This window comes from Chiroxiphia lanceolata, chromosome 2, assembly GCF_009829145.1.
Source record: "Chiroxiphia lanceolata isolate bChiLan1 chromosome 2, bChiLan1.pri, whole genome shotgun sequence".
NCBI lineage: Eukaryota > Metazoa > Chordata > Aves > Passeriformes > Pipridae > Chiroxiphia > Chiroxiphia lanceolata.
This window is the reverse complement of record NC_045638.1, coordinates 54,179,362-54,193,310: the sequence shown is the minus strand read 5'-3', so window position 1 is coordinate 54,193,310 and position 13,949 is coordinate 54,179,362. Positions and strand designations below refer to the sequence as shown.

Here is a 13,949-nt window from a genome sequence, read left to right as displayed (position 1 = left end):
TGATTTTAAGGTCCCTTCTGTGAGAGACTGGAGAAAATGATTACTGGCTCAAAATGACTAAAGTTGGGGGCGGGGGGTGGGGTAGGACAAGTTCGGCCAAGGTGGGACAGTGCACTGTTCCACACCCCACCACCTGGAGCCTCTAGTCCAGCCCCAGAATGGCTATTAGCCACTGGTACACCGAAAGCCCCACCTGGGAGGAAGGACTTTCTAATAAAACTGGTTGACGCTCTTGAATAAAAAAGTTGGAAATATAGAGGAAAAGCTAACATTTGAGACCATACTTAGACTATTAAACTGTAAAATTTAAAAGCAACATTTTGAGGAATTCAGTTATTGATTTCACTGAAACTAATATTTGTTGCAGTTCTGATTCCACTCTTATTTTCATACTTCAAAATCAATTTTCAAGTATGATTTCAAAATTATGTGAGAAAAGAAACCATGCTAGATCACTAACAATGAGATAATCTGTTTTTTGAAAAGACAACAGCTTTTCCTGTAAATGTAATATTGTTTAGCACAATTCAGTGTATCAGAAGTGATTTTAACTCTTATAAATAAAAAATAGGTCTTAATGAATCACAGAAACCAAGACTACAATTATAGACTACTTCAATTTAAATGCATTCCCTGTGAAAATAAAGGTAAAATTATTATTGTTTTCAATAACAGTAAACATAATGGTAAGAAAAAAAATTGATAAAAAATTATCCACAAATTCTCTCTAGAAGAGACTCCAGAGCATATTGATATAGTAGCATAAAAAGAATATGAAGCCAATTTTGGCTCTTATTGTGGCTAGATTTTACACAATCTAAATAAAACAAATAAAAATTTTATTCTTTCAGCATTTCACATGAGAATCACGTTCCATTTTGGCAAAATAAAGGCAAGTGGAAAAAATGTAAAAGGAAATTGAGAATCAAAAATAAAATAGAAGACAAATTGAGGATAAGAATGAACAAGGCACAGAAAACAAATCTGCCACAGAATACAATCAATAGAAATAATCCAATTTTGAAGATCAATATAAAGGTAGAACAATCATATTTCTATTGTGTATGGACATAACGTAATCAAAAGAAAGTTCTGGGAATAGAATTAAAATTCAGTTTCTAAGTTCATTAGGTCCTGTGTAGGAGAACCAAATGCCAATATCTATACTTAATATTACAATTATAATGCTAGAATCTTCTTCATTTGGTCTTAGAAGCTTGTGTTTATGTGAAGCAAAATCTTTAGAGAGGTAACATCTTTTATTCAACAGCTTCTCGTGGTTGGAGAAAAATGGACATGCTCACCTGTGGAAGACTAATTGCAATTCAAAAGCCAAGTGGCTGTAGAAAACCAATATGAAGATTTTTTGGTTGATTTCAAATTAGTACAGAGAGGTATTTAAAAGATTTAATACTGTATACTTAGGCTTCAGAACTGAAGTTCAGTTTGCATCAGTAAACAACGATCTCCATGCATGCTGATGCTGTTAGGCAGAAAGACATATCTTCAAATAAAATGTCCCAAGCTGGAAGCTGTATGTAATTTTTCATCTCAAATGGCTTCAAAGGTTTCCATTGGAAAACTGGTTTTAGTGCAACCAGAATTACTTCTCAAAATTGCTAGTGACAGAGGATTGTGAGGTTTCTGCTTTTGGACCATGAAATGTTTCCTAAAGGATCAGCAGGGCTTTAAAGAAGTATACTTGGTAGAATTGTTCCCAGAAACTGTGCCTCCCTGAATAGCAGAATTTCATATTCCATTAGTGGCCTTACATTCTGATTCAGCTGAGAAGACAAAAAGCATCAGCGTTAAATCTACTCTCAAAGTAAAAGCTCAAAGTATCATTACTGGCAGAAATTATCAACCCTAAAGGGAAGCACAGATGACACTAGTATATTTACCATATGAACTTTATTAGATCAAATGGTATATTTTTCCTTATTTCACTTGCATTTATTCTGAATTGCCTACTTGGAGTTATTCTCAGTTATTCTCAGTCATAAGTGGAAAGTCATAAATTGCCAGCTCTAATTAGGCAAAATTTGCGAGCATTAGAAAGAACTAAAATGTAGGACTTTTCTCCCTCTTGAAATGTTAGAGGAGGTTCTGTAGACTGTTCTGGTCAGGGTTCATCTGATACATGATGCACTGAAAGAACAATATCAATTTTCCAGCTTGTCATGAGTTTCTAACATGCAGTAGAATGCATTAAACAAAGAGAGTAGAGCCCACATGCTTATACTGAATATAAGACTAAGAAAGAATTAGGAAACTGTTCTTTTGACTCCAATATTTGCAACAAAGCCCCAGTGCAGCCACAGGATTGCTTTATGTATTATTAAACACACAGTCTTCCCATTCAATAGATTAATTTATAAGATGTGTTAAAACTGGCAAGGAGGTACAATCTGAAGATACAAAACAAGTTTACTTTTAGTTTTGTTTTTATTCCTACTATAGAGTGACAGCTCAGCCATTATGAATATCCAGACCATTTGACCTCTTCCCTTCAGTAAGAATCAAACAGCCCATTTAAATGAGAAGGCCATTTGAGAGTTGTGGACAGAAAAAAATTATATTACTATCAACTTTTCTTTTTCAAAAACCACAGTTTCAAATTTATTAAATATACTTTAATGTTTCTGCAGTTCTCTTGCAGCCACAAAAACTGTTTTCATGTTCCTTTCTGCTCCTTGTATAGAGCTTTACCTTGGTAATCCAGTTCTCCAGGACACATTCATGAGAACTTGAGCTTACTGCTCCACACTCACATATTTACGCCTACACACTCTGGTTTTTTTTTCTTGTTCACTGACTGTGAACAGTTTTTATAGGGCATAAATACTTAATCTTTCTCACTTTCAAACTTCAAGTTTCTGATCAACAGAGTATTCACTGTGTAAAACCTTGTTCTTGTGAAATTATCATTCTCTTTGTCTCATAGAAAAATAATCATTTCACAGTCAGTAAAATCCTAAGCAGTGCTGACAAAGTCATGGTTGTTTGATGACTACAACACAGGCGCCAGCTCTTCCAATATTTAAGGATGCCATCTGTAGAAAAACAGATAGAAATTAACTGAACAGGAATAAGCCATGCAATAATTGCCAAAGTGCTGTGTCAACATTATTCTAAACTGCTCAAAACCACTAAAAATAAATACAAACCACACTGCTCTAGTATTGTAGTTTTAAAAATTACTTACTCCTACCTGATATCTTTCATCTGACAAGTGAGAGAACAGAAGAAAGAGGAATTAATTTTAGAGCTGTCATTAATTTTGTGAACTGTTGATATGCAAGGGATTTCTATGTGTATGTCTACATTTAAGCTTCTCAACAGAAGCTTCCCTTTACAACTTCAAAAAGAAATAAGTATTCTTGAGTATAATATATCACACCTATTTTAAATGCTTATTTTAGGATAAGATCATGCTTTCAAAGCATGCACTTTTCTTCACTAGCTTTAAAGAGAACTTAGGACGACTAATTCAGATGTAAACATCTACAATAGTGGAAAAAATTACTTTTTCAGCAAGTCTGCAACAGGACTAGTAACAAAAAGTGTTGAAATAATTTTTTGTTTCTTTTTAAGTCTCTGTAATGAATTAAAATCTTTCCAGCAAACTGTGACATAAAGTATATTCCTTCTACAACCAAATCACTTGCCCCCAGCTTCTTGCATATATTACTATTTCTATTATACCTATTAATTCTTTTATGGTTCAAAATTAAGGACATACATACAGTTCAACATTTCAAAATATCTGTCAAACAGAAGAAAATGGAATAGAAGAATGAAATGATATTAGAAGAATGAAATTCATATTTTCATATGAAGGATCTTCAGGACAAGCTGGATACCAATTAAAATTCTAGAACCATTTTGATATTCTTTATGATATTATTTCTGCATGAAGAAAGATGAAAAAATTAATTTAATAAGGAAATTGATCAGAACAAGAATTTTGTCTGAAAGGTAGCAACATAATTGTATATAATATATAATATTTATATAGCATAATATAAAAAATAGACTTTATGATTACCTGTGTCCACTCATTAGTTTGAGGGTCATATGCTTCCATAGTGTTCAGGTATGTTTGACCATCATAGCCACCTACTGCATATAATTTGTCACCAAGGAGACAGACACCAACAGCATCTCGAGGCATACTTAGTGGAGCCACCATTGTCCATGTATCAGTTTTTGGATCATACCTGAGAAAAGAGAGAGGAAACTGGATGTGCAGGGAGAAGATAAGTATCAATATATGGTGATTTTTACTTGAATATAGTCCTTTTTTTCCTGGGGAAAAAACCATCCTTTAGCATCCTATTCAAAAATACTCTTCCTAACAGCAAAAAATAAGATGCAGATTTATTGTGTTCCCAAATGTTGATTAGAAACTTTTGCTCAGCTAATCTTCTAAAATAAACTAAGGTATTTGTAGGATAATGTGTCATAAAGAGATTTGAGAAAGATATATGATCAATATCTGGATGTATGCATATATTTATGTATACATTTTAAGTAGGATATTTCTTGTACCATATTAAAAACATTATTTCTAAAATTAAATTTCACTATATTTTAATTTCTGAAATTATACTATACAATGTTCACAGCTACAAAACCTTCCCAGGTATTCAGGGAATATGCTTAACTGCATAGGACTTGCATTTTCCTCCATTTGCTCAAGTAAGGAAAGTAATACTGTTTTTTAAGGCGTAATCACCACTGAATTTTCAAAACTGTGGGCAAAATTCCTTCTGTATAATGACAGTAATTTAAAAATTAAACATTTAACCTAGCTATTAATTTAGATACTCATTAACAATGTAAAATTATTTAATTTCAGAAGTCATTCCATTGTATCTGTTTTGGACATCCATAAAGAAGAAATAAAATATCTTTTGAGAGTTTGTTACTATGGATGTCTGGAGTATTATGTTAAACTAGATACCTCATGTTTAGATGTCAAATATTACTAAAATAGAATACCATATCACAGTATGATAGAATTAATTTAATCTGTCATTAACCATCTCTACTACGTAGTAGAATCACTTGATTATCAGTGGAGAAAATACAAATCCTTTGCCCGACTTTATCAACTTGCTTAAAAGTGTAAGGTAGGTCACACTTTGAGCATGATGATTTCTCTAAAATAATAATGAAGTAACTCCTCTATAATGGCTAATGTTTTCTTTATTTACAGGCCCTCTTAACTACTGTATTGTTACATAAAATTAGATATCGAGACACTTTCTCCTTCAGCTCTATGAGACAATATTAGCTGTAAGTTTAGCTTTTTGGGGGAAGAGGTAAGTTCTTTCAATATATTTTCGTATACTCTAAACTTTATTAACTAGGAGTTAATAATCTTACAGAAAGGTGTAAATACATAAGTTTTAGAAAAAAAAGGAAAATTCTAGCACCTGTTACTATTTCAGTCTGTGACATTTTCATTAAGCAACTAGCAGGGATACTATTTGAAGTCCCCCATATTTGAACAATGAAAAATTTTTTTTTTTTTTTTTTAATACAAGCAAAGTACTGCAACAGCAATGTTACAGTGCTTTGCTTGTAACAGCCTTTTGGTTCATAAACACAACCTTTAAATTGGACAATAAAAGAATTGTCTGTAACCTTGATCATATTGTACATCTTTATTTTCATTTCTTCTAATTTTCTTACTTTTATTAATTTTATTATTCAAAATTTTTCATTTTTCTAGCCTTACTTAAAAATTTTGAAGTTAAATATCTATAAATATGTTATCTTTCATAACTTCAGAGGAAAATACTTTCAAACATTGCTTGAATATGTAACAAGCAAAAGAAAAAGAAAATTTGAATGGATTTTTTTCAAAGACTGAGCTTGTCAACAACAGCATCCTATGCCTCTAGCTGAAACTATTACCTATCCAGTGAATGTCACCACTGGAAATGTGGAAAGAAATCAATTTTGAAAGCAAGGTGAGATGAAGGGGAAAAACTACAGATTAAATGTTTATGTTTTTACAATCCATCAAGTTTTGAGTAGCATTTGAAAAAGAAAGTTACTTTATGAAATATGCCAAAATATCTCAAAAACTGTATAATTCTTAAAAGGGAATTAGCTGTTTTACCTTTAAAAAGGAATAGAACATTGCACTTTTCCAGCTTGTGAAGAGGAGAAAAACATAACTCTTATTTTATATCAGAATGCTTGAATCCATAGGAAATCCTTTAAAATTGTGTTATCTATAGAAGAGATTAATCTGGAAGTCCTAATTACTATTGAGCAGAATTTTAGCAATAGCATTTAAAACCCATATATCTGTTGCCACTATATTTGCATAATCTCAAAGATAAATTTTAAAGTATTATGTCTGGTTTGACAGTCTTCCAGGAGCAACTTGTGTTTGAATAATGCACATCCTATCGGGCTGTATCAGAATGACAAAATGACTGAAGAAGAAACTTAGTTAAAAAACATCTTAGATAATTACAGAAAGTAAAACTTTCAGAGAGATATAAAAAAACCTTACTGTAATCACTAATCTTTGTTTTCCTAAGTTATTGAGATGTTTTTATTTTTTGAAAATTATGTGTAATTTTTGAATAAAAAAATAGACACACAAAATAACATCCCAGCCGTCTTATAAACTAATCAACCACTGGAAGGGCCAGGAGAGTTTTTCCCCATTTTAATGGAGTCCACCAATTAATTCACATCCACTCTACATAAGCTAATAGTCTTATGAGTTGTTGGTCCCAACTTTTAGTCTCGAAGCTTACTATTCACGAAGTACATTATCCACATTTTTTTCTATCAGTGGAAAAATACCTAGACTAGGAACACAGTATAATGTCATTGCAATACCAGTACATAACACAGCATAAGGATATGTGGTTTAGCTCATTGTTACAGTCTCCCCTGAGAAAGAAAAATGTGATGGGATGGTTCATCTTCAACACCAGAAGGGTTTTATTCTCAGAGAAAGAAAAATGAAAGAAGAGCTCCCTTATGAGTACCAATAAGCAGAAGTAGTTGAAAAGATCTCATACTACTGTCACTAGTAGTCTTAATATAAATTTATTTCACTGAAAATGTTCATTATTGTTCCTTATAAATGAAAGTCCAAAAAGATAGTCTGTAGAGTACAGGCATCATGGGATTTCTCTTATTAACTGTCCAGCTACTGGAGATGGAAAGTAAAGTATTTGGCAGCCTATGATCTTTTCTTACACATACAGTAGAGATGGCAATGTGTCTAAGATTCATCAAAATCATATAGATAACATAAAGAGTACGTTTTAACTTATAATTTTTTGATTAAATATTGAATGCCCATCCAGATTCAGCAGAAGCAATAACTGACATTTAACTAAAGTTTAACCCCTTCAGGAAATAAATAAATAGATAAATCTCTCCCAGCACCAGTCTTACTTGTGCATTAAGATAAACCATCTACTCAAACATATCTACTTTAACTTTTGTAACCTGTACATATTTGGAGAGTGTGTTTTCCTTATTCTATTTTATAGCATACAGAAACAGAAAAAAGTCAAACCTTCATGAAACATTTGAAGAATACCTTTAAATGGAATGCTATAATCACTTCAACTGTGCTATACTGCCCTACTAGATATTCTTGACTTTGTAGAATATCTACTTGCAAAACTCAGGGTACTGTAAATACAGTGTATAAGGCTTATATCAACACATTAGAAAGTGGCAATGTTGCTAAAGGAAACAATATATTGTACTATGAATATCCATCACTTAAGCAATTGTTTATTTCTTCTTTGCTTAGCTATGTTTTTAGAGTTACAAAATATTTTTAAACACAATTTAAACAAAAATTCTAAACAAAATTATTTCAAGGAAAAAATTTGATCTCTACAAAGTTTAGTTTATAACTGCAATGTGTAATATAGTGCCTTAAAAACCAGATTACTTAAATGCTATGTGAAAAGAGTGGACTTTTGTGTTCACGATAATATATAATAGTACTGTGAATAAAAAGGAAAGACAATAAATTTCAAAGAAATTATCTTTTGCAGAACCTCAGAATTTTTCAAGCAAATCTGTTTAACTTTACCATCACAAACATAAGAAAATTATGCTACCAGACATTATTTTCTATTAAAAAAAATGCATGTATAATTGGATACCTTTCTACATAGTCAAGCAGTCGAGAACAATGGTTAGAAGCAGGAGCATCATGGCCTCCCACAGCATAAAGAAACCCATCACATGTAGCCACTCCTACACCTCCTCTTCTCTTACACATAGGAGCACACATATTCCATTTATTTGTGTGAGGATCATAATATTCCATTGAACTCAAACATGAGCTTCCATCCCGGCCTCCAACTGAATATAACCTAAGAAAGTCCACACAAATAAGAATGTTAATAAAACAAGTGCTCAGAACTGCAGAAATAAAAACAAGGAGTATGTGGTTTTTTATCTGACATCAGCCAACAGAAAAAAGAAAAAATACAACATTTTAAAATAATTTGATTTTTGTATAGCGAGCAAACAGATGTTTTTGATATTATTAAAAAACTCACATGCTACTTAGTTCTTTGCCCACCTGAATAGAAAGGAAGATATTTCTTTCTGTAATGGATATTTTCATTCTTCCATTACTGCACACACAGTCAAGGGTGCCACAAGTGACATGCAGATATGTCTCTATAGATTTATAAATCAGGTAAGCAGGGTTGCTGCCTAAGTTTATCATCTGTGAGTTGAAAGTGGAAGTGCTAATTTACAATTGGTAATCCAGGCAACATAAAAAATATGCAATCCATTTATTATAGTGTTTTTATTGTGCATCAAACTAGTAGGAAACACCCTGTCAACTGCTGTCCTGTATTTTAAAATTTATCTTATATAGTACTACTGAATACATTCAATATCAGAATAGAATCAGAATAATTAGAAGAACAAGTTTCTACTCTACCTTTCTTGACAAAAGAAAAAAAAAGAGGCACTTGGTATGCTAAAATACAAACGATATGGAAAATTGTAGTCAGTCTTTAAACTGATATTTGACAAATTCCACAAAAGAATCTATCAAGCTCATGTTCAGAATGAATTTACACATACAATATAGTAGATATCAAATATGAAATGTGCTGCATATAGGAGTATGACATTTTGTTTTAGACACGGATTTTTAAAAGAGAACTAGTTCAGTTTCAAGAATCTTGCTTATATTGAAGAAAAGTCTTGCCCACACTAACAGTAACATATCTACCTGCAAGTAAGAAAATTATAACCCTGAGGCACTGTATATTTTCTTCATCAGAATATATCGTGAGTATAAGTTGAAAAGTCATGGAAAACTTCTGCAAAGTATTTTAAACTTGAAATTACAAAAATATGGTTTAACAAAAAATATGCTGTGTTTGTAACTATCTTCAGGCAAGAAACTTGTTACATTCTACTTTTTATAACGGTTCCCAGGAGGAAACAGTTCTGATTGTTCTTTCCCACTAATACTGTGCTGCATTCATTTCTTATATGAATCCTGTTGTACTTTGTTGCCTTTCCTACAGTGCCTGGAGATTAACTAATAAAAACACACGCTATTTTAAAGTCCAGCCACTAAGCAATTTAGGTTGTAAAAGCTGTCTGTGTGAAGCAATTATTCATTTGGAAGCTTTTACTGTCCTAAGCACTCCATGAATTCAGAGCTATTTAAATGTGCATTTACCATTACATTTCATTGGTATGGATGCTGATAAATAAGGAAGTACCATACCATTATAAATATGTCACTGAAGCATGAGAACATGTCAGTTCTTCCTGATAGGCATACTTGTGCTCTGGCTGAAGTACACAGGAGAATCCATAATCTTCTATGGGAGATACTAAAGCAAGTACATTTTTTTTAGTACATTTTTTTTTGCAACTATTTCTTTGGATCTAGTCCTAATAAATTTAACTTTCTTTATAATTATCGGATATCTACAGATGAAATCAATATTAAGAAACCCATATGTAGGTGTTAACCTGTGGATGTCTACAGTGTCTAAATTGCTGTTGTGCTCAGCGCAGCTGAGCCTAAAGAACAATTTTGTTCACCAACCACAATCATATTTTTGTCCTTCATCTGAGAATAAGAAATACAGAACAGCACTAAAAAAATTTTAAATATGTGATCAAAACCATTTACATTTATATAAATGTAAATATAAGCATTTACATGTATGTGTCTGCAAGGATGTTATCTTTATCTTCAAAGATCTGACTTGGTTCAACTACCCACAGTGATAAAACTTTATTTGTGACATATAAGGTATGGTGACATTCCCTGTGAGCTGAGAGATATGCCAAACAGTACACAGGAGAAACCTGCATGACTGCTGGAGATCAAGTAGGCTACCCTGAAGCAACTTAAATGGCAGTAGACAATTGCATGTAGATAGGTGAATTGATACCTAAAAATATAAACAAACCATGGTTAACAAACTGAAGATTTTCAAATAGATTTCTAAGTAAATATTTGGACACCTAAACAACTGCACATAATTTTTAAATATGTAATGCAGTAACACTTCTGCAGGCTTCAGTGCAAACAATCTTGTGTTTCCCTAGCCTAAATACCCACCACCTTACTTATTTCTTCTGACAAGAAAAGTTCTCATTTATTCCATTGTCTTTCAATTGAAATAAATCTATAAGCTGATATTTCCATGCTGATTGTGAAGTACACTTTCTCATTCCTCTATTGCTAATAAAATATGGCTGAAAGCATTCCAGAGTTGCTGGTAAAAAATAGCAAATGTTAAGTAGTTGATAAAAGTTTCAGTCAGTGACTGGGACCACCTAGCTTTTCTTAAAATGCTCTATGCTATTCAGAACAAAATTAATTTCCAAACCAGGTTTTAGAATTGTCATTTTAGAGTTTGACTGTGTTTCTATCTCATCAAGGAATAGTTCATAAAAATAAAAATAATTTTTTATGTCATAAAGGAGTCTAGTTCAGACAAAAAAGCTGAAAATCAAGAAATTAATTTAAAGCTCTGGTTGTGGCTGAGCCAGAACACTTCAGTCAGGAATCCCTTCCATTCTTCTGCCAAATTTCCAAGTCCTTACTCACAAAGACCTAAAATGATGCAGAGTAACTCTGAAACAAGTGCTGGATATTCAGGATACTGTACGGCTAACTGAAACTTTTGGAATACTTATAACCAAAGATATTTAGTAGTCTTACTTCCATTCATGGTCCTCAGCGTCCTATTTTGTTAGATGACTTCAAATTAACCAATTTTTTTCAGCTTTGTCTTGCTCGCCAACAGTTTATAGTAAAATTTCTATAGAGGAAAGTATAATGTAATTCTCTGAATTAGCTGAATTGCTTTTCATTGTACATTCCATCAAAACTCTTGAAATTATAAAAATAATAATAATGATAATGATATATCACTGTTTAGAGAGGAAGATGAACATAGAAAAGAAAGCATTCAGTACCGAGTAATTTTATTTCCATAGTAAAAGTTCTGCCTGTGAAGATGTTATGGATTTCTATTCCCAAGTGTCCTACATTTCAGCTGATTCAGACACTGTGTGTAGATATAAAATTGGACCAAGCTCACCTCCTCTGAGCTGGAAATTTGTCTTTTCAGGGTTTTGTCACTTCTTGTATTAAGATGGAAGGAGATTCATGAACATTTGTATATATATAACTATATGTATAATTGGCTAGCAAAATGCAGTAGAGGTTTCAAAGTCGGAAACACTAGGATAAATCATGACCAGCTGGATCAAAAGCATTTACCTTAGTTCAGCCATTACAAACCTTTGATAACAACTCAGAAGAGCCAATTTTAAATTCAGTTTGACAAGTCAACCTCAAAAGACCAGACTGTCTTTGATGTGAGGTGGTATGGCTGAAAACAGTTGAATCATGCCCTTGCTGTATTTCTTAATGAGGTTTTGCTTTTCAAAATTCTTGGATACCGAATTCTTGGATACTGTGGATACCGAAGACCCTATCCAGTCTTTTGCTTAGGCCCTTTTGTACCCTTTTTTGGCCTTTCAGTGTCTCTGAAAGAGCAGCAAAGAATTACTGTGCCACAAAAGATATCTGCTTGTAGAAGTGAAGGCACCGTAATATTTTTCAGAAATGCTGGGCTACTGTATTGCTGAATCAGTCCATACCTGACCTAGGAATCAGACTGTAGCAGAGGAAAGGTATCTATCCATGTTGCTTTGGTTAAGACAAGGTAGTTAACTTGCAAAAGTTGAAAATGCAACAATTTTCTGAATGGAAAGCATTAAGGAAGTCTTATTTTTGTGTGTAAATTTGGAAGGGCATTTCATGCACTTGTAATGCAGTAGTGAAGTAAAAATATAGAGAGTTGGACCCAAAAAAACCCAACAGGGAATAAAAATAAGTGCAATAAAATTAACTACTGACACGTTGGATAGGAGTCCTGAGCAACCCGATCTAGCAGCTGGTATCTCTGCCCATGGCAGGGCAGTTGGAACTAAATGATCTTTGAGGTCCTTCGAACCCAAGCCATTCTATGATGCTACAATATGAAATATTGAGAGAAAAACACTCTTGATTTCCTACACTAGAAATTGTTGTTTCCTAGTAGAAAGAACCTCTTCCAAACAATTTTAATTATAATTGGACTTATATGGGCTACGTTAGCTCTTCAAGACCATTGACAGTATGCAGATTCCACCAGTCAAAAAACATTCTTGACTTTATCAGGCTATAGGATAGGTAAGGTAAAACAGTCTTTGTAAATTAATCATTTACTACAGGATGTGCATAAGGCCCTTTATTTGCTCTCTTGTTTATTAAAAAACAGACAGTGAATCTGTCAGTAAATAAGAATTTTTTTATTGAATCCACAGAATTACTTTGTGGTAGATTGAGGTGTGATTATGATATTAATTTTCTTTGTGAGTTTAATAATCGCCCATAGAGTTGTTGCATTTTGTTCTGTCTCAGTATCCATCTGTTGCATGATGTTGACTAAAATATTAAAAAAAATATCTACATCTTTTTATAGTTTCTACAGTTAAGGAAGAATAACTTCAACATTTGTCTAATTTTCCCTACAGTGGGATGCAGAATAATTGCCTTTCTGAAAAAAGGGTTTAATCAAAAGCAACAGTTAATAAACAGCATATTCATAAAATATCAGCAGCATCAAAATGGTCATAAAAGAACCTGAAATAACTTCTCAGAGTTTAAATTAAGCTATAAATTTATTTATAGGTCAAAGTACATTTACAGTAAAACATAGTAAGAACAGAGAAAAGATTTTACAAATTTCAACAGAAAAATTCTAAGGCTGATAACTTGTGAGTTAGACTTTGAAATACGTTTGTTATTCTTTCTATTGCAAAAAAGTTTTATAAAATTCATTAATAGTAGCTAATTACTTCCTAAGATAAATCTGAGATACTCTATAGTTAGGTACATGATGTAGGGGTCTGTTATGGAAGCAGACATGTGATGGTATGAATTTTCTGATAGGGAAAAGCACTGTTGTATTTTAGCATCAGGTAAAATATTCATGTCATTCATAAAATATTGATTTAAAACTATTTGCTTGTAGTCAGTGAGAATATTGTGGGCAGAAAGCTCACAGTTTAAAACATACATTTTTCTCCTTACATGACTATAATTAAGTATGCCAGTTAAGGTATTTTTCTTAGTTCAAATAGATTAGTAAAAGATTAACTGAATTATCAATAAGGCACAAGAGCAAAAAAAACCTCAAGCAACAAAAACCATGAGAAAAAAACTGCATAGATGGGAAATATAATGGTTTCAGTCATACTTTCTTATCTTGGTAGTTTGGTATGAAATTTTGAAGTGTTACTTCAGCTTTAAAAATCACATTTATAGCATAATAATACCTCTTTTAATTAATAATATTGATCCAGTTCCCTAGTTGTTACTGAAGTATGAAAATTAT

At 32.3% G+C, this 13,949-nt stretch overlaps 1 protein-coding gene across 3 annotated transcripts in view; it reads right to left on the bottom strand.

Moving 5' to 3' along the window:
• Window positions 1–858: 858 nt before the first annotated feature.
• The window catches only part of KLHL1 (kelch like family member 1), a 191,181-nt gene continuing 178,090 nt past the window's right edge, over window positions 859–13,949 (bottom strand). For all 3 annotated transcript variants that reach the window (XM_032680439.1, XM_032680438.1, XM_032680440.1), the window contains 3 exons: window positions 8,166–8,378; window positions 4,049–4,220; window positions 859–3,053 (listed from right to left, as the gene is read on the bottom strand). In XM_032680439.1, the coding sequence (XP_032536330.1) occupies window positions 2,994–3,053; window positions 4,049–4,220; window positions 8,166–8,378 (445 nt within the window). In that variant the 3' untranslated portion in view covers window positions 859–2,993. The remainder of the gene's footprint in view (window positions 3,054–4,048; window positions 4,221–8,165; window positions 8,379–13,949) is intronic.